We start from the raw sequence: 22,500 nt of genomic DNA, 5'->3' as shown, positions 1-22,500 counted from the left end.
AGGAGGAGGAGGAGGAGGAGGATGAGGAGGAGGAGGATGAGGATGGACAGGACCACTTGGCGTATCAGAAGAGAAACAGAACCAGAGGTAACGAGAGGAAGGGGGAGAGACACAGACACAGAAGTAGGTACAGAAGAAAACCCGGAATGTTGAATGGCTGATGAGGACAGGCTCGAGTGGATCCGGAATTTCGGGCCTCCGGGGACCGGATCCAGGGCCTTCGGGCTTTGAATTATTTAGAAGTCTGGGGAGGTTAAAGAAACGTCTCTATATATGGTCAAGTGTCTTGGGGGGGAGGGTCGGGTCGGGGGTTAAGGAAATTAATTATACATTGAGAAATATGGTGAGAGGGCAGACTGGAAGCGGATTACTGTGGAGATATTATGGAGGTGTTGAGGAGATACTGCGAGATATTCTGGAGATATTGTGAGATATTGAGGAAATATTGTTAAGATATTGCGGATATATTGTTAAGATATTGCGGATATATTGTGAGATACTGTCAGATATTGTGGGACACTCCCGAGATATTGTAGAGGCGAATACGGGAGAAAGCAAGTGTGCTACTGACTGGACGGCACGATATGAAAAGCGCAGAAGACAAGACACACAACAAGAAAATGAGAAGTTTGCAGGAGTGCCATGGCAAAGGCTGGGGCTGTCGTGCGACTCACAGAAGAAGAGGCCTTTGTTAAGCAGTGGACTCTGAATGGATGACTGATCGATTGAATGACATTTCCATCCCGAAATTAAAAACACCCCCCCCCTTCCAAACGAAATGGTTCATCCACCGATCCACCCCCACACACACCCTGTCCACCCACCTCAAACTCCCCCACCCCCCACACTGCATTGATCTAGCCCCCTCCACATACACACACACTACAATGATCCACCCATACCAAAATGAACCATCCCTAGATGGTTCCCACCACACCGTGATGATTCCCCCCATCTGCCCCCCTAACCCCCCCAACCCCTGTTGGCACGGCGCTTAGTGCCTCAACATCCCCCCGCAAGCGAAATGGATCTAACGTTATATCAACTGCAATTCAATCAGTCAATCAATGCAACGATGGCGCACACAGACAATGGGGTGGCAGCTCAGAAGCATACTCGTTCTATTCCTACGGTCCTGGTGCCTGTGCCTGTGTGTGCGCTTCGGGTTAAAATGTGAGAAAGTGAGAGCTAATGAGAGTGGGAGAGAGAGCGTGTGGGAGTGGGTGAAAGAGCAAGAGAGAGTGGGTGAGAGAGCGAGTGGGAGTGGGTGAGGGAGCGAGTGGGAGTGGGTGAGAGAGCGAGTGGGAGTGGGTGAGAGAGCGAGTGGGAGTGGGTGAGAGAGCGAGTGGGAGTGGGTGAGAGAGCGAGTGGGAGTGGGTGAGAGAACGAGTGAGTGGGTGAGAGCGAGCGGGAGTGGATGAGAGCGAGCGGGAGTGGGTGAGAACGAGTGAGAGTGGGAGCGGGTGAGAGAACGAGTGAGAGTGGGTGAGAGAGCGAGTGGGAGTGGGTGAGAGAGCGAGTGGGAGTAGGTGAGAGAGCGAGTGAGAGTAGGTGAGAGAGCGAGTGAGAGTAGGTGAGAGAGCGAGTGGGAGTGGGTGAGAGAGCGAGTGGGAGTGGGTGAGAGAGCGAGTGGGAGTGGGTGAGAGAACGAGTGAGAGTGGGCGAGAGCGGAAGGGAGTGGGTGAGAGAACGAGTGAGAGTGGGAGAGAGAGCGAGTGAGAGTGGGAGAGAGAGCGAGTGGGAGTGGGTGAGAGAGCGAGTGGGAGTGGGTGAGAGAACGGGTGAGAGTGGGTGAGAGAACGAGTGCGAGTGGGTGAGAACGAGTGCGAGTGGGTGAGTGCGAGTGGGTGAGAGCGAGTGCGAGTGGGTGAGAGCGAGCGGGAGTGGGTGAGAGAACGAGTGAGAGTGGGAGCGGGTGAGAGAACGAGTGAGAGAACCAGTGAGAGTGGGAGTGGGTGAGAGAGCGAGTGGGAGTGGGTGAGAGAGGGAGTGGGAGTGGGTGAGAGAGGGAGTGGGTGAGAGAGGGAGTAGGAATGGGTGAGAGAGTGGGATTGGGTGAGAGACCGAGTGAGTGGGTGAGAGAGCTAGTGAGAGTGGGAAAGTAAGCGAGTGAGAGTGAGCGAGTGGGAGTGAGTGAGAGTCGGAATAGGAGCGAGTAAGAGTGGGCGTAGCAAGATCGTGCTTGCGTGCGTGTGTGTAGCGATGAGGTTAAACAACCCTAACCTTTTATCACAATTACCCATATCACTGAGTTCTACAACATCCTTGTATATCCTACCTGCCGTTAAGCAATTTCATTCAGCCGAAGGGAACCCATTCCGCAACGAACTGGTTAATATAATACCAACAATCACTCAGTCCGTTGCCCCTGGTCTCTCTTGCACGAGACACCCGGTCCCCCAAGTAACCGGCAAAGGACCCCGGGCGTGAACCAAGTCACTCAGGGAAGAAATTCTGATCGTATTAACATATGACACCAGCGGCAAAAACGAGTAAACTTCACCGAGTCTACAAGTTAACCCCATTTCAACCTTTTCACGACCACTCAAAACTCGTACATCTGTCCATGCTGCTGCCATCAGACGATTTTGTTCATCCATGGGGAGGAACCCCTCCAAGAAACAAAAATGGGTCAGTTTTCATTGCAGTCCATGTCGTGGAAACCCAGACCATTCCTGAACCTTAGGTTTTATGAAAACTTGTTTTGTTCTTTGGGAACAATGACGGAAGCCCTCCCCCCTTTGTTTTGGAGGGGGTAATTTCCAGGGGGGTTACTTTCCCCCCTTTCCCCCACCATCTTTCCAGATCCAAGGGCAAATAGGATGAAAATTCTAAACCACGATTAGCGAGAGTAATTGGGTAACCTGGCAGTTACGTTCTTCCGCTGTGGCACAGAAAAAAAAATATATGAATCAGCATCAACCTCAGACTACATTTACGTGAAGATGATGAAGAAGAAAACGAAAAAAAGAAAAAGAGGGGGAAAGGATGAAAAAGATGAAAAAGAAAAAGAAGAAAAAGAAGAGAAAAAAGAAGAGAAAAAAGAGGAGGAAAAAGAAGAGGAAAAGAAGCCGAAAAAGAAGAGTAAAAGAAGACTAAGAGGAAAAGAAGACGAAGATGAAAAGAAGAAAACGAAGAATAAGAATAAGAGGAAGGGGAAGAAGAAGAAAAGGAAGAAAAACTGGCAAATTGACACAAAATGCTTACTGCGATTTGGACCTACATTCGACGCGGCCACAACGTGTATGTACTCGTACTTGCATCTTGGTGCCAAAAGTTGGCCAGCGATTCTGTCCCCGAGGACAACACTACCGCGTCGTTGATATCTGTACCATGATCCAATGGCAATGACGGCAAGCCACCCCCATCAAGTCTATGAGGGGGTTTACACGGTCTAACGGCTCGTCGAACGCGGTTCGACAGACACGTGTTTAAAGTGATGTGTGAACGGGGTATTTGGGGGTTTAACCAACGTGTTCGACAACCAAATACCCCGTTCACACATCACTTTAAACACGCGTCTGTCGAACCGCGTTCGACGAACAGTTAGACCGTGTAAAACCCCTCTAACAGTAATAACAACCCCATTATATCGCCTTTCCTCTCTCCCTAACCACTCTCCCCCCTACCCTGTCCCTTCCCTAGTTGCTATCACCACAACCACCAACAACTACATCGCCCCTTTTCTACCCCTACCCACCCACCCCTCCCCCCCTTGCCTCTCCCGTCCGTTCCTTCGTTCCACACAAACGCACAGCTCTTTGTTCCTCGACTTACCTGTATGTGATGGATCTCCCTCCCTTGCGCCGCGGCCTGGACTGCTCTTTGTAGCTCCTGATCAAGCGTGACGTTGGTGATGGCTTTGGGAACATCGTCACTTTCAAGTGTGACCCCTTCGCTCTCCAGCGTGCCATCAAGGCCTACCTGGCTCTCCAACTTCACGACGTCGTCCTTTATGTCCAAAGAAGCCCCAGACTGAACCTGTGAGGGGAAACAAAGTGCCCAGAGGTTACAAGAGGGGAAACACATGTCACCCTAACACCAATGACCACTACAGGTGTAACTAACTACACAATAAATAAAAATAAAAATTGAAACTTATATATCCTACGTCCCGATGACCATGTAACAAACACTCGAAATTAACACTTGTCTAAGAAGATGTAAAGATTGTTTATAAGGATTATCTTCTTATTCATAATTTTCGATCACCTATGCGTATGCTGTGTCCATACAGCTTCTTCTCTAATGTCATTTATGTAAACAAGTAACATGAGAGGTGCGGGCACTGATCCCCGTGGTGTACACACACACACACACACACACACACACACACAGAGAGAGAGAGAGAGAGAGAGAGAGAGAGAGAGAGTCCAACACCTTTCTATCATATGCACACACATCTTCACGTTGAACCCTACACTCAAACATGCTCCGGCATGTCTCAGTGAAGGCAGGCACATGTTTAAGTGGCAGAACAGTGAGAGCACTCCTGAGGTCTCTGAGAGAGAGAGAGAGAGAGAGAGAGAGAGAGAGAGAGAGAGAGAGAGAGAGAGAGAGAGAGAGAGAGAGAGAGAGAGAGAGAGAGAGAGAGAGAGAGAGAGAGAGAGAGAGAGAGAGAGAGAGAGAGAGAGAGAGAGAGTGTCAGGGGGAGGAAGAGAGGGAAGGAGAGGAGGGAGTGAGGGGGTGAGAGAGCGAGAGAAGGAACGAAGGGAGCGAGGGGGAGAGAGCGAGAGAGAGGAGAGAAAGAGGAGAGAGAAAGAGAGGGAGAGGGAAAGAGAGAAGAGAGGAGAGAAAAGAGAGGAAAGAAAAGAGAGCGAGAGAGGAGTGAAAAAGAGAAAGAGAGAGAGCACACAGTACAAGTAAACAGGATGCAACTACCTGTGTGAGTGTGTGTGTGCCTACATAAGTACGCGCGCACGCGTTTATGTGTACATGTGGTTCTGTGTTTACGTGTACATGTGTTTCTGTATGTATACATGAATGCACTCGCGTTCCGTCGCACTCCTTGGCTCCCTCCAGGTATCAACAGGCATGACCACGTCCTCTTGACCCAAATCCCGGCCATCAAATCTTGTTCTCAACTTCTTACACAGTGATGAACTCTAACTACCGAAGTCTAATTATAAGTTATATTCTGGATGTCATTAGGTGATTTTATTCAGTTCAGGGGGGGAATCTGCCATGTTCACCATGGCAAATTTCCCTCAAAATCATGAAACACACCTACATACCCTAACTCCTCAGCAAAATGACAGATAAATAAACAAACAAATGAAAAGTATATAAATATATAAATAAGTAAAATCCCAGCAGAGGACCACTCCGGAAAGAAAAGACACCAAGACCACTGGAACTCCAACTCCAACTCACCTCCGTGATGAGAGCAGCCGGACTCAGTTCGGACGGGGCCTCTGCAGCCCCCGCCTGCAGGAGCTGCGGCGGACCCTCCTTCACCTCCAGCGTCGTTTCTTTCGCCTTGCTGACGAGGTGCTCCTCCTCCTCCTCCTCCTCCTTCTCGTCCTTGTCGCCAGCGCCGCCGCCCTCGCCCTCGCGGCGGTCGCCCTCGGGGTCGCGCGCCGTCGCGGCGCCGTCGGGCGAGATGTGCATGACGAGCTTCCCCTCGCGGGTGATGTCGAAGTCGGCGGGAACGATGGACGGGTGCTGGGTCACTTGGCGGCGCAGCTCTTTTAAAGACTCCTGCAGAAGGAAGATAAATAAAAAGTCACAACTATGCACCTCCGATAGCAGTAGCAACAACAATGCAACAATAGCTGTATTAGTAGTAGTAGCAGTAGTAGTAGTGTTAGTCGCTATATCATTCCAGATTATGTTACATTTTTTCAATTTCAAAATACCCGCCACGCCTGAATCCGTTGAGCGCCTGCTCTTTGTTTACATTCGTCAGATGAATCAAAGTGCGGGAAAATTTGAGGTCTTCGACATAACACTACGCAAGAAAAACTGCAAACGTTAATCCGACCCTGAAATCTGTCAATGGGTGTGCAAGGTGATACTTCATCCAAGGACAATAATATGTATGAAATTCTGAGGAACAAGTTATATGACATATGGGTACAGGGAAAAGTAATGAAGTTAGTATGAGAAAGGTAATTGCACAGGGAGGAGACACATACACACGGGGGGTCAAGTATTTAGAGTTAGTGTGTGGGGAGATGATTATTTGTATTATCCATGTGCCAGTAATCATAATTGACTGGAATGAACTGGAAGCCTTAGAACATGTTGGAGGTGAAAGTGGTGAGTTGCCAGGGGCTATGACTGTGTACAAATATTCTATTTGTATTCTTGTTACTACAAGGTAAAGTTGAACTATTCCCATATATCAATTAATATTGCTATTAGTTTCACACTAAAAAATAAACAATCTTTGTGTTGATCATTTACCATATAAATTACAAAGCACCAAAAAGACAAAATAGGCAAAAACTGGTTTACCAACAGTGGTTAATGAATGGAATAGACTTAGTAGCCATGTAATGAGTGCTGAAACAATTGGTTCTTTTAGGTGAAGATTAGATAATTTATGGATAGGGATGACAGGTGGTAAGAGACATGGAACTGCCTAATGTAGTCTTTATGGTCTCTTGCAGTCTTCCCCACTCTTATGTTCTTATAGCCAACCTCTGCCAGGTGACAAAAAAACTTGGCCTAACTTTTGAGACGCACACATCCTTCAGCTGACACAGCAAAGTCCTGACAGTGAAGACATACAAGAAACTAAACATACTAAAAACAGAAGTAAGCACAGGATCTGGACAGAGGAGGCATTAATCATTGTATATGAACTTTCTATCTATACACCAAAAGCTTCTTCCTCCTCATTAGGGAGGTAACCAACCATGGCATGAAACCACCTCCACGCCATTCCACTCCTGTCTGTCACCCATTTGTTTCCTTTTCATCTTAGCTCCTTGTGGATGAAGGGTCATCACTGTCTCCTGCCCACTGCCTGGGTCAGAAGCAATGCAGCAAGACAAAGCTGTATACAAACTATCTATTCTATCTGCATACCAAGAGTTTTTACTCTCTTACCAGGGAGGTAGCCAAAATCAAAAGGCAAATGCCCACTCCCACTCATTTTATTCCCACCCATTCTACTCACATCCACCACACTTTTCTCTCACCTTAACTCCTATCAGAGGATACAACAACCAACTTGTACAAATTGCACTTAATTACATTTCCTCAGCATGTACCCAAGAATCAAGAAGACATTCAATGAACACAAATAACTCCAAACAACCATAATACTTCCCATACATCATTGCACAAAAAACAATAGGTATTCTGTACTATGGAAGAACCTTCAAACTATCCCATCCCTTACATCATATCACACAAGCACAACCAACCAAATGCAATCGGAAAACAACCCCAAGAACCCGCTACTCAAACACCTACAATAACTTAGTCACTGCATCTCACATGACCAACACACCTTCACACCACAAAACAGATACTCCCTGATGTACCCCTAAATTTCATACTCCACTGGATTTCTCCTGACATCAACCCAATAGAGAAATCACTCCCAAGAAGACGAAGAACCACATTGGCTTGAATGCATTCTGGCCATCACCTTGCATTAAAAGAGTACCAACAGAGAATTGGTCTGGCCATAGGCTCCAATTACCCAACTGCAACCACTAAACAGAAGACAAAGAGCAATACTGCACTGTCCCATTCTTGCCCTACTCAAACACAAAATCTCTTTGAATGACTTCTGGGTCAACCTGACAGCAGTTTCTGGTTACCTGGGGGTTGTCAATGTCTTACAAGAGATCAATCAATCAATCTTTTGCCCCAGGTCTCTTGTAGGAGACCCACAGCTCAATCAATCTGTTGCCCCTGGTCTCTCTTGCAGAAGACCTATGGCCACCAGGAAACCAACATGAGCCGCTCTGCATCCCCAAAGTGGCAAATGTACCCGGGGCAGCCAGAACCTGTGACCAGGTCCACTTCAATGTTGACACTATCCTACCCACAGTTCCAAGGTAACCAGAAATGACCACTGGACTGGCCCACATGTCACTCAAGAGATATTATGGTTTTGTCTGAGTAGGGTGACAATGGGGAAGTACAAGTTGAGGTGTCATGTGAAGGTCTGTAAAAGCATCAGATGAGTGAGCCTTCACATAGTGAGACTGACATAGTTGGAGAATCAAAGGCCACATGTAACTTCAAATAAATGTGGCAGTGAACAAGAAAATGGATGTGGAGGCAAATTGATTTATTTGGTTTACTGTCATTAATTTCCTCTTGTAGATGGCTAGGATGATGCTTCCTTACAAAGGACTTTATGAAGCATGGAATTTACAGGAGTATGCCCTTACTTGCCTGCTATGCAGGATTCAAACTGCCTCTACTTCTGACCTCCACAAATAGTGATATCCATGGATTCCCAACCTATGCCATATGGGCCAAAATGGGTAATGGCAAATCTGAGGCGAGCCACAGAAATTTAATCATTTTTACTGGGGCACCAGCTTAATATATGGGCCACAGCTTATTGAATGGTCAATACAACTTTTATTTACTAAGTGTCCCTAAATTAATTAAATGTATACAGTAGGCCCTCAACATCACACGTTTCCAGTAGCACAAACATATTTACCAAAATAACAAAGCAGCCTATCACCGCATCACTACCTTCCCTCCCTCATCCCCCCACACCATCAGCCCACCAGTCCACCACTAAAATTCGTGCAAAAAAAGAACAAAGCAGCCTATCACCATGTCACTACCCTCCCTCCCTCATCTCCCCCACCATCAGCCTGCTAGTCTGTCAGTCCACCACTCTGTCTCAGTCATTGTCTTGTTTGTCCAGGCAGCAGTTCAGTCAGCTCGAAGTGATTGCTATAACTGTGTGTGTGTTTGTGTGTTCTCCAGTTCACATGTGTGTGTGTGGTGAACTATGGCCCCCAAAGGAGCAGCAACCTCTTGTGACAAGTCTACTCCAAAAAGATTAAAGAAAGTGATGAATTTGGAGAAGATGAAGTTCCTAGACAAGTGTAGGGCGGGTAATATGAGCAATTCTGCTGTTCACAAGCTATTTAATGTAAATGAGAGCACAGTGCATTCAATAAAGAAAAATGAGGCAAACATCAGGGCAGTTCTGGCATCTACTGCTCCTCCTTCCGCTAAGCAAGTGTCGCAGGTAAGAAGCAGTGCTATACCTAAGATGGAATCTGCTTTGTGTGTGGATAACAGAACAGAACAAAAAAGGCATTCCAATTGACAGCAATGCAATTCATGCACAAGGAAAAGCATTGTATGATAGAGTAACGAATGAAAAGGCTAGCACATGTGCGGAGGCTAGCACCAGTGCAGAACCAGACTGTCCTCCCACCATCCAGTCTTAATTTTTAGCAAATAAAGGATGGTTTGATAGATTCAAGATGCGGTTTTCCTTGCACAATTTGAAAATGTACAGGGAATCAGGTTCAGCAGATCATGTTTCGGCAGCTGCAGTCCCTGGCCCTCAGAAGAAAATTATTAAAAATAAGGGATATAGGCCTGAGCAGGTATGGAATATGGATGAAACAGGCCTCTTTCGGGAGATGCCTACCAGGACCTTTGTCGCCAAGGAGGAGAAGAGTGCACCAGGGTTCAAAGCTGCTATGGACCATTGCACATTAATGCTTTGGGCTAATGCTGCTGGCCCACCATCAAGCCAGGCTTTATTTACAAGTCTGCTAACCCCAGAGCACTTAAGGGATGCAACAAGAACTTACTGCCAGTGTTCTAGATGCATAATGTAAAAGCATGGACAACCAACATCATCACTATTGACTGGTTCCACCACTGTTTCCTGATGGAGGTAAGGGCATACCTACAAGAGATGAGGCTCCCAAACAAAATCCTCCTGCTCCTAGATAATGCTCCAGGTCACCCAGTGTCACTTGATGGAATGTGCAACAATGCTGAGGTTGTGTTTATGCTGCCAAACACAACCTCCCTCTTGCAGCCTCTTGATCAGGGTGTGATAGCTGCCTTCAAAGCCTATTACACACGCAGATGCATGCAGAGGTTTCACACTGCATTGGATGCAAACCCTGACTTGAGTATCATTCAATATTGGAAAAAAATTCACTATTGCTGACTGCCTCTCAATTGTGCAGGAGTACCTAAAGGAATTACACCCTCACACAGTCGATGGTTGTTGGAGGGTACTGTGGCCGGAGTGTGTATTCACTTGGTCTTGGTCTTTGGATCACGTGTTGGACTTATGATCGACAGCTATTTCCCTCCTGGAAGAGAGCTCAGAGCTCGTAGGTCCGATCTATGGCTAATGCTATGACCTTACACACACACACACACCCCCAACTCCCGCCCACGAGAGTCAGAGTAACTACCCGAAGCGCAGCGGTACCGAAATAATTTTGGCCCTGGGCAGGATTCGAACCAAGAACTACGGGCCACCATGGTAGCAGTTCAGCGCTCTACCAACTGTGTGTGCGTGTGGTTTCCCAGGCTTTGGTCCTTAGGAGGAGGTTAATGATGCTGTGAAGAAGACGGTGGAGCTAGTTAGGTTAGTTGGTGGTGAAGGGTTCATGCACATGCAGAAGTATGAGGAGAGGGAACTGGTTGAAGAACATGCCATGGCTTTAAGTGGTCATTAACTGTTAGAGATTGTGCAGTCAGACAGTGAGGATGAAGAGGAAGATACAGCAGTGTTGCTGAGGCTGATCACCCTCAAGCTCTCACTCTTGAAATGCAATGAGGATGACAGCACAACCCAAACAATTATTATATGACATAGATCCATCAATGGTGAGAGCATTGAAGGTGATGAGCAATATTGATAAGAGCATTGCTCCTTACAAGACTCTTTTTGATGACATGAAGAGGAAATGGTCTCAGTTGCCAATCACAGTGTATTTCACAAAGAGCCTGCTGCTACCCCTATTATCCCACCTGAACCTCAACCCAAGCACTAGACTTCATGTCATGCAGTTACACTCCACATCATCTCATCCAGTTATTCATCATCAGTAACTGCTTGGCTAACTATCATCACCATCACAAGTAATTGTGCGCCGAAACTTACGCGAGTGGCCGATGTTTTGTTTTCTCTACATGTATTTATTATGTTATTAAACCATAACATGTGCAATATTTCATACTGTTTTGAGGGTTTTATGAGGTATTAGGTTTATTTGATGAAGGGAACATTATTGTTAGGTAAAGGAAACCCTATTGTTATATTAAGTAAACATTATTGTTACGTATGTAATATGCGCACCAAACATTCGCGAATTTTCAACTTTCGCAAGGTTCTCAATCCCCTAACCTTCATGAATGTTGAGGGCCTACTGTATAAGCAATTTAAATACATTTAGATTATGAAGATTTACTAATAACTTAGTGTTTGAACAGCTTTTAATTAGTCATGGATGAAAATACCATTTTTCTGACTAGAAAGATACCATTTCAGTTTTGTGAAAATCTTGCTCATTACAGAGATAATTGTTCTACTCTGATTTTGTGAATATACACTACGACCGGAGATGATAGTCCATGATGAATTTTTACCATATCTCAATAACTACTACGTCGATTTAGATGAAAATTTACATGGCATTAGATTACACTATCAGTAGCCTTTCATTAAAATTTGAAGTCAATATCTTTGTTAGTTTTTTAATAATCCAATTTTTTTGTTTTTCAGGTGAACAGAGATAATAGTCCTCCTATTGAATATTAAAGAATGGGGCGTGGGAAAGATCTTACAGAGTGTGAGAGAAACAAAATTATAAAGGAAATAGTGCAAGGAAAGTCAGCAGGTGAAGTAGCCAAGAAACTAGGTCGACATATAAAGACAGTTCGTAGATTTTTACAAAATCCCAAATTTAGGAAAGTGCGCAGTGATAAAGGGAAGTTCAAGTCTGTTACATCGCGTGACATCTCTCATCTTAAGCGATGCGTAAAGAAAAACCCTGGAACTACAAGTAAAACCTTGTTTGCAGATGCTGGAATTCAAGATGTCTCCAAAACAACCCGAAATAAGATATTGTCTCAACTTGCTAAATATAATAAACCTACATGTAGGCCTCCATTGGCACCGAAACATAAAAAAGCTAGGCTAGAATGGGCGAGGAAACACATGAAAACCGATGTTAAGAATATATTATTTACAGATGAGTGCCAAGCCACATTAGACGGGCCTGATGGATGGAGCAAAGGTTGGATATTTAATGATAACCCAGCTCACATGCGTTTGCGGCGTCAACAAGGGTGTGGAGGAGTAATGTTTTGGGCAGGTATCATGGGAGACACTATGATTGGCCCATTTAAAGTGCCAGAAGGTGTGAAAATTACTGCAACAACATACTGTGACTTTATTGAAAATGTCCTCTCAGACTGGCTGGATGAACTCCCATTATCAAAGCTCACAAAAGTCATTTTTATGCATGATAATGCACCAGCACATGCTGCCAAGAGAACAACGGAAATGCTCTCCTCCATGGGATTTAATGGAAACACTTTGATGAAGTGGCCAGCCTGTTCTCCGGATTTAAATCCGATTGAAAACTTGTGGAGTATCATAAAAAAGAAGATCTACTTAAATGGCAAGCAATATACGTCTAAGGATTCACTGTGGGAAGCAATAAAAGAAGCTGCTAGAACAGTCCCACCCGTCACTATCACAAAACTAACTGATTCAACTACCAATCGCATATTTGAGGTCATCAGACAAAATGGATCATATATCAAATACAGTACTAATAATAAATTTATGAGATGTATATTTAATATTTCATTCTTGTAATTGATTGTTATGTTGTATACTTATGGTATGGGTTGTTTAAAATTGTTATTTTGCTTTACTTTGTATATTTATCCTTATAATTAACGAAAATACATAAATCCTTTTAACAGGACTATTATCTCTGTTCACCTGAAAAACAAAAAAATTGGATTATTAAAAAACTAACAAAGATATTGACTTCAAATTTTAATGAAAGGCTACTGATAGTGTAATCTAATGCCATGTAAATTTTCATCTAAATCGACATAGTAGTTATTGAGATATGGTAAAAATTCATCATGGACTATTATCTCCAGTCGTAGTGTACTTGTACATGTTTATATGTGAATATATCTATAAACTCAGGATATTGCTGTTTATGGCAATTTGGGCTGTAACGTGTTTTGCCCACGATAATAATTTCAAAATGGGCCATGACTATAAAAAAAAAGGGGGGAGCCAAAGTTCTAACCCAAGTCAATGTCTAGGTAGAATGAGAATTGTTAATTCTTGTATGCAATTAACAGTTGCCAATGAGTCTATCAAAATTAACACAATGAGAGGGCAGAGCCCAACAAGTGAAACATCATACTAATAAAGGGTCCATCCTCACATGGCGTTTCTTCTGTTAACTCTTGCACAGAAACTACAAAGTGCATAATATATTACTCCAAAAATATTGTCTGTGTGCCAGTGTTATAGTTACAAAACTATCAACAGTTACCATATTTCTTGAACTTCACAATGCTAAAACAGTGTCATGCATAACTTAAGAGCCTGTCAACCTGAATATTTGGCTTCACTGTTCATCATAAATTAACATAATAACTTGCTTCAAGTTTTACTGACTAGAAACCAACAGCCACCACAATAGCTTACAGCAAACCCTGGGTACTCTCGTCAACCTCTCTCAGGGAAAAAAAAAAAAAAAAAAAAAGGACTGTTGTCTGTGCTGTATTGGCATGAGACAGTCTATGCCATCACTATATTGTGATACAAAGAGGGAAGCAGTTGTTGATTGTCAGCTCTCCTCAGGTGAGAAGGTAGAAGAAATACAGTAAAGTTGATAAAAATATCATGGGCCTGGTCCAAGAATTGAGAGTCAGTTTCTCAGGGCTGACCTCCACATTGAGGAGAGGTTTTCAATGAGTTGAAAATGAGAAAAGAGGTGTGGAAGGCAGAGGTGGAAGGAATGAGTATGAGGGGGCATCCTAGGATGAGATGGATGGATGGGGTAAAAGGGGCATTACAAAAGAGAGGAATGTCTGTTGAGGAAGGACGGGAGAGGACAGAAGATAGGGGTGAATGGAGAAGGGTTGTGTAGGGATGATGCTGTGATGCATGAGGGGGTGGGGGATGAGGGAGTATGTATGAGAAATAAATTGACGCAGCCCGAAGGGATTTCTCCCTGTCTTCTCCTTTTCTGCATGAGGGGACGGAGAGGGGGGGTCGCCGAATTAATGAAGCAGCCTTGCTGTGGATGTGCTGTGTCTTGCGACACTGCTTCTGACCCAGGGCAGTGTGCAGGATGCAGGGATGACCCATCATCCAGGAGGTGTGAAGATGAGAGGGAGGGAATAGGGTGGAATAGGGGAAGGAATGGGGAGTGGTTTCTATGCTTTTTTTCTTTTTGGTTACCTTCTGTGTAAGGGGGAAAAAAGCCTTTGGTAAATGTATGTATGTTTGAAAATGGGTAGCACAAAGAATTTTCTGCCAACCATCTTCCAGTACCAACACTTGCAAATACTCATTACTGGACCTAGACCCCATAAATGGGTGGGCAGAAGAATCATCTTTGCACCTTCCCAAAATATATATCTGTTGCATATACTGCCAGCATTTTGGTGGAAGATGATTTCTGGCCTGCCATTCCCCAAGGACCCACGAGTATTAGACATACAATCATGGAGAGGGTAATGGTATGCCACCTCCCAACCCAAAAAAGTAGGAAAAGCTAGCATTGAGAATACATTTCAGGACCAAAGCAAGCTTTGTATCCTGGATAGAACCAAAATTTGGCACCTCCACAAATAATCAAATTTATCAATCAATTTGGGAAATCATTTATTTCATACATGGGTTTTTATTGGTGATAATATTGTTACTATAATTTTGTTCAAATCTTTAGCAAAACTCCCAACACAGTGTAGTCTTAAAATTTTCCAATGATTATGAAAAAAAAACATTGATGAACCAGCCAAACCTTTATACAGTTTTGGTGTACCCTCTCCTGTAATTCCTTGGGCAATTGCCCATTCTGTCGACCCATAGCTATGGCCCAGATATATACTTCAAAAAGTGTACATGATCTGTATAAACAGTATGTAACTACAGCCTCCCATGCCCACACAAATGTTAGTGGTGGTTGTTGTTTTTGTTCCTTAGACTGTCTAGCCGATCATTCCCATCTCACTGAGGAACGTGATTTTTCCACAAATATTTTATAGAGTGTATATTGCATTGTTGGCATAAGTGATTATGTATAATGCAATCTTCCATAATGAGTTGTATAGTATGGGGTGAAATGTTAAATCCTGGACAGTTATCTGCAATGTAGTTATCCAGCCTCATCAGTTTATTGATGAAGCAGTGAGTGATATGATTATGGATTTGCTTCTAGAGGTTGGTGTCTGGTGGTTGTGGAAGAAGAGAACATAAGAATGAAGGAGACTGCAAGAGACCATAAGGCCTACACTAGGCAGCTCCGTATCCATCACCACCTGTCATCCCCATCCATAAAGTTGTCTAATTGTTTCTTAAAACAACTGATAGTTTCAGCGCTTACTACATGGTTACTAAGTCTATTCCATTCGTCAACCACCCTATTAGTAAACCAATTCTTGCCTATTTCCTTCTTCAATCTAAATTTGTCCAGTTTAAATCCATTATTGCGAGTCATGCCCTGCTGTCTTAATATGATGACCTCGTTTACATCACCCTTGTTAAAGCCTTTGATCCACTTAAACACCTCTATTAGATCACCCCGCACTCTGCGTCTTTTCAGAGTGTAAGTTAAGGTGCCTAAGCCTCTCTTCGTAAGGCAAATTTCTGATCCCATGTATCATTTTGGTCATTCTTCTCTGTACCGATTCTAGTGAATTGATGTCCATTCTGTAGGACGGAGACCAAAACTGTACTGCATAATCAAGGATTGGTCTAACTATTGCTAGATATTTTGATAATTACCTCTGCACTTCTATTCACTACCGTCCTAGCAATGAAACCTAATGCTCTGTTAGCTTTATTCCTGGTGCTAATGCACTGTTTCCTGGTTTTAAGGTCTGGACTCACTAGAACTACCAAGTCTCTCTCACACTCAGTTCTCTCTAAAAGCATGTTATCTAAGTTGTATCTATTTTTGGGGTTCTGTAGCCCTACGTTTTACATGCTACATTTAGAGATATTGAAATTCATTTGCCATTTCACCAACCATGTGAACAATTTGTTAAGACCATCCTGCAGAATCTCTGCGTCATCTCCTGATCTAATTAGGTGTCCTATTTTAGTGTTGTCCTCAAACTTACTAACATCACTATCTATCCCATTGTCTAAGTCGTTTATGTACATAATGAACAACATGGGACCCAAAACCGAGCCCTGGGGGACCCCACTAGTAATATTGCCCCACCCAGATTTTACTCCATTTATGGTGACCCACTGTTTTCTGTTACTAATCCAAGCTCTATTCCATTCTAACACTTTTCCTCCTATGCCAGAAGAAGAGTATTTGTATGTGATGTAGGTATTTGGGTAATGTTTTGAAGTTTCTTGGCATGTGTGTTTGTTCTATATAGTGTAGGTGTGCTGTGCTTGTGGAGGCTGCACCAAGCGTTTGTATGTCTCTCATATTGAGGTGATCCTTGACTTTGAGGACTTTCATTTCATGGTACAAATGGTCTGTACATGTTGTATTTGTGCAGCCTGTAATTGTCTTTAGGTATGGTCTGTAGGATGCTGTGGTGTGTCTTAGCAAGATTAGGGGCCCAAATGGTTGGAAAGGAAGCTATAATGGAATAAACTACTGCATCCTCTTTCTTCCCAATTTTCATGTGTCTTGTGATAATAAAACTGCTTCACAACATCACCCCTTTTAACAGGTGGAGGTGTGTCTGTGGCCAACTGGGGTGCATCTTGTTTTGGTGGTGATGATGAGAGCTAACTGGGAAGCTTTTACTGAAGAGACAGAACAACATTTTGAAACACTTAACAGTACACCAATCAAACATGAACAATGCTGTGCACACTTTTAATACAATCATACAAAATGCAGACAAGAGATACATCCCTAGAGGCAACAGAAAATCACACAACCCCAACTTCACACCAGAAATCCAAAGCCTCATCAGACAACGTGACACACTTAAACACGGTACCCCCACACCTATCCCTCAAAACATAGCAGACCAAATACAAACACTAAACACTGTGATTGCCAATAAAATACATGAACAAAAAACACAAAATTGGCAAAACTTTATCAATACACTTGATCACAAAACAAACACCAGCAAATTGTACAAAACACTCAACAGCATTACACTATCCAACAGTAACACTACACGCTCTCACGCAGCAATAATCACAACAACAGATAATCTACCCTCAAACAGACAACAGGCAAACGCACTCATACGTCATTTTGCACAGACAAGCCATCTCACTTCTCACCCTGACGACCGACGCACCATTCGACGTAAGAAAGACTTTCCCACAGACTCAGACTATATACCCTTCATAGACAGTCAGACAAAACTCATAATACATAGTCTCAAGCACTCATCTGCCTGTGGCCCTGATAACATAAGCAACATCCACCTAAAACACATTGGACCACAAGGTATACATGCACTCACAAACATTGCAAACTGCTATTCACACAGCACTATACCCGACATCTGGAATCATGGTAAAATAATCACCATTCCAAAACCGAACAAAGACCCAACAATCCCAACATCGCACCGCCCAATCACACTTCTCTGCACCCCCTCTAAAGTCATTGAATGCCTAATACTTCAACTTGTCACACCACATATTCCCCTTGCTGACTCACAACACGGTTTTAGGCCACTACACTCCACAAACACTCTTCTGACAAACCTCACACAAAGAATTGTAGATGGCATCAATTCAGATAGGCCCCACCAAAGAACACTTCTTATAACATTAGACATTAGTAAAGCTTTTGATGCTATCCCCCGCCACAACCTAACAAATAAAATATATAACACAGACATGCACAATAACACCAAAAGATGGATGGCCAATTATCTGGCAGGTAGGAATGCTTACGTGTCATATAATGGCCAATCATCGCACATCAGAAACATTAAGAACGGAGTACCACAGGGCTCAGTTCTATCCCCCACACTATTTAATCTATACATGCATGACTTACCCACACCAGACACCTCAGAAATACAAATCTCTTCCTACGCAGACGACATAACAATCACATGCACACATCGTAACACAGACAAAGCTGCAGAAATAATCCAGCCATACCTTGACACACTCAACACATGGTTCATCACAGACTCAAAATAGCTCCAACCAAATCTACAGCAACACTTCTCACCAACTGGACAAAAGAACACAAATACATACCTCATCTCTACATCAACAACACTCTAATACCACACACAAACACACCGAAAATTCTTGGTGTAACATATGATACATCCATGTCTTTCAAACAACACATCACAAACATAAAAAACAAATGCACACCCAGACTTAACGCACTTAAGTCAATCACTGGAACAACATTTGGACAAAACAAAGAAACTAATATAACAATATACAAACAATGCATACGCTCAGTGTTGAATTATGCGAGTCCTGCATGGGCTCCTAATCTCAGTGAGACACACCACAACACCCTTCAAATCATACAAAACAAAGCCCTAAAAACAATTACAGGCTGCACAAATACAACACCTACAGACCATTTACACCATGAAACAAAAGTCCTCAAAGTCAAGGACCACCTCGACATGAGAGGCACACAAACACTTGCCGCAGCCACCCCAAACACTTTACACCCGCTACACTACATAGCAGAACACCCACACACACCAAGAAACATTAAAACGACACCCAAAGACCTTTATCACGCACAGATACTCTCTTCTCTTCCTCCACAACCACCAAATACCAGCCTCCGGAAACATATTCATAATCATATCACTCACCGCTCCATTAACACACTGAAAGACAACACACTGCTGCATGCCAGACCCCCTGATATCCACCCTTCTGAATCCTCTCTCCCACGAAAGGACAGAGTCCACTTGGCCAGACTGCGGTGCAGTCACCACCCAGCACTTCTAAGCTACCAGAAGAGGCTGGATGACCGCGTTGTGAACAGCTGCCCAGGATGTAACACTTCACCCCATACCATACAACACATAATGGAAGACTGCATTATACACAATCATGCACGCAAACAACACAACATACGCTCTATAAAGGATTTGTGGGAAAACCCAGTTTCGGCTATGGCATTCCTTGGGGAGACGGGACTGCTCGGACAGACAGTCTAGGGAACGACAACAACAAAAACAACAGGTGGAGGTACTCCCTTATTAAACTAATATGAACTAGTACTGAGACTCAATACTGCATACCTTGCAACCCAAGCAACAAAATACAGAACTAATAGAGATATACTCCGACCAGACCACCACTCCTCAATTCCTTTTCTTCCCCCATACAAATTCTATCTATGAGTATTTCTTAATTAATGTGATTTTATTCTATGTGAATTTGGTTTAATGAGACTGATAAAGTAATACATATTATTTGATTTATGCAGTTTGTATGAATTAACATAAGTCAGGCCCTGACTACGAGTACTATGGTAATGTATGTACAAGTACTACATTACTTCTGACCCAAGGCAGTAGGTGGGATACAGTGATCACCTGTAATCCATGAGGGGCTAAGATGAGAGGGAAGAAAGGGTAGTGGATGGGAGTGGGTACTTGCCTTTTTACTAGGCTACTTCCCTTGTAAGGGGGAAACAGTCCTTGGTCGATGGGGTTTCTCCCCATCTTCAACGCTTCTACATGAGGGGATGGGGAGAGGGGGTTGGCAATTAAATGAAGTGGCCTTGCTGTGTCTTGCTGCATTGCTTCTTCCCCAGGGCAATGGGTGAGATGCAAGGATGACCCATCATCTAGGAGGAGCCAAGATAAGAAGGAGGGAGGGGTGGTGTATGGGAGTGAAGTGGATGGGGATGAAATGGGTGTGAGTGGAATTATGCCTTTTGAATTTGGCTACTTTGCTTGTATGGGGGGAAAAGCTTGTATGTATGTAGACAGACTTACATACATCACTGGATAGAATTTTTCAATTGTTCTCGACTTAGTATAATAACATTTCTACTGGAGCATAAGAATAGTTTTATGTGGTGGAAACCTTGGCACCCTTCTGCCCCCACCCACATCAAATTTAATTTACATCTATCTACATACCAGAGGCTTCTTCCCTCTTATAAGGGAGGTAGCCAAGTCAAAAGGCACACACCCACTCCCACCCACCACCCTTTCATCTTAGCAAATTGTAAATGTCATCCCTGTATCTCACTGCCCTGGGTCAAAAGCAATACAGCAAGGCACAGCACATCCATAGCATGGCCCCTTCACTTAATCAGTGACCCACCCCATCTCTGTCCCCTCATGGAAAAGAGAGAGAGAAAGAAAGAGAGAGAACATACACATATATATATATCAAAGTATTTTCTTCCCCCTTACAAGGGAGGTAGCCAAAAAAACAAAGGCATAAAATCCACTCCCATCCATTCCATCCCCACATATTCCACTCCTATCCACCCTCCTCCCTCCCTCTTATCTTGACTCCTCCTGGATAATGGGTCATCCCTACATCTACCCCATTGCTCTGGGTCAGAAGTACTGTCACAAGACACTGCACATACACAGCAAGGCTACTTCGTTTAATTGGTGACCTCCCCCACTCTCAGTCTCTTCATGCAGAAATGGAGATGTGGAGAAATCCCTTCAGGCTGCATTAATTTATTTTTCACACATACTCCCTCACTCCCCATCCCCCATCCACTCCCCCTCATGCATCACAGCATCATCCATACATATCCTTCTCCATTCACCCCTATCTTCTGTCCTCTCCCATCCTTCCTCAACAGACATTCCCCTTTTTCCCAATGCCCCTCTTACCCCATCCATATCATCCTTGGTCACCCCCTCATCTTCATTCCTTCCACCTTTGCCTTCCGCACCCCTTTTACTAATCTTTCTTCACTCGTCCTTTCCATGTGTCCAAACCATCCCAATACTCTTTCATCAACCCTATCTCCCAACTCCCTTTCCACCCCCATTCTCCTCCTCACCTCGTTTCTCACTGTATCCAGCCTAGTAACCCCTATCATACTTCTCAGGCACCTCATCCCAAACACATTCAAACTCCTTTTTCTGCCCCCTCCCATCCTTGCATGACAGTATCATATACACACTGCCATTCTCCACTCGCCCCTATCTTCTGCCTTTTCCCTAACATGATTTTTATCTGCACAATGCCTTTTTGCCCACAATGTGTAAATTAAGAACTACCTATATCTTTCTATATACCAAATGCTTCTTCCCCCTTACAAGGGAGGTACCCAACCCACCCTCCACCCATCACACCCCCATCTGTCACCCATTTGTTTCCCTTTTATCTTAGCTCTTCGTGGATGAAGGGTTATCCCCGTTTCCTGCCCACTGCCTGGGTCAGAAGCAATGCAGATTTCTCCCAATTACCAGCTCTCCCAGGAGTGGATACAAGGGGGGGGCCCAGGGGGCCCGGGCACCCCCTAACGCCCCAAGTATGGTACACTCATCTCGAGTTTGATTCTCCTTGGATAAACACTTTTTAGTGCAAATTTATGATTTGAATTATATTTGTGAATTATATACGATTTTACATACAATTACGAGCAAAACAGACTTAGGTTTCTGCCAACAGCATTATTCTTGGGGTTAAAATATCGGCATGTTTCAAGTATCGGTTATCACTTATCGGTCCACACCACCCCCCCCCAATAACATTCCTGGATCCGCGCCTGAGCTCTCCCCAAGATGGGCCTTACCTGTATATTCATGATGCCCCTGAAAACTGGAGACTCAAGGACGGCGATGAGGGTGTTTAAGTCGTTGCTGCACTGTGCGGACATCTTGATGTCATCAGTCTCCTTCATGGCTCGCTGGATCCGTTCGAGGAGGGACAATGCCTCGCTTGTGTCTGCAAAGAAATGAACACAAAATCAGTCCTGAGGTTGTGGCACACAGGAATACAGCTTAAATAATTATTGACATTGCTTGGTCCCCTTTTTGACCATTAAACTGAGGGATGGGTGTATTTGGAAAAGTCAATCATATACCAAAACTGTGTACTGAAGTCCAAATATCATGTGGGCAAATGTATAGCAAACAACTGTATAACTTGGTTTGCACATACTTGGCTATTTCACCTGTTTTGTAGTATTTGTCCAGTAATGTGTGTGAATATATTTGTAGGGCCGAGTATGGATGTAAGGGGGTAGGTCTTGGTAAATTTGTAATAATGTGAGTGAGAGTTAATTTTTTGTTTTGGTCTCATTGTTGTGGCAAAGTTATGTGGTTTCATGGGTGTGAGGATTCGAGTACTCTGCCATGTTCCTCTCACCTACATTTATGGTTTCTCCATGAATGACAATCGAGTGTAGTTTG

General features: G+C 43.9%; 1 protein-coding gene across 1 annotated transcript in view; it reads right to left on the bottom strand.

The window, feature by feature from the left end:
* Positions 1-22,033, bottom strand: part of LOC143027066 (multiple PDZ domain protein-like) — a gene marked incomplete at its 5' end in the record, with an annotated part of 39,491 nt that extends 17,458 nt beyond the window's left edge. Inside the window, 3 exon segments of the mRNA XM_076187972.1 lie at positions 3,778-3,981; positions 5,374-5,700; positions 21,882-22,033. Of these exon segments, the coding sequence (XP_076044087.1) occupies positions 3,778-3,981; positions 5,374-5,700; positions 21,882-22,033 (683 nt within the window).
* Positions 22,034-22,500: the final 467 nt, after the last annotated feature.

This window comes from Oratosquilla oratoria, chromosome 7 (assembly GCF_046742065.1).
Source record: "Oratosquilla oratoria isolate Oo_2021 chromosome 7, ASM4674206v1, whole genome shotgun sequence".
NCBI classification, from domain to species: Eukaryota; Metazoa; Arthropoda; class Malacostraca; order Stomatopoda; family Squillidae; genus Oratosquilla; species Oratosquilla oratoria.
Note: the sequence above shows the minus strand (reverse complement) of the source record. Positions and strands in the feature narration are given on the sequence as shown.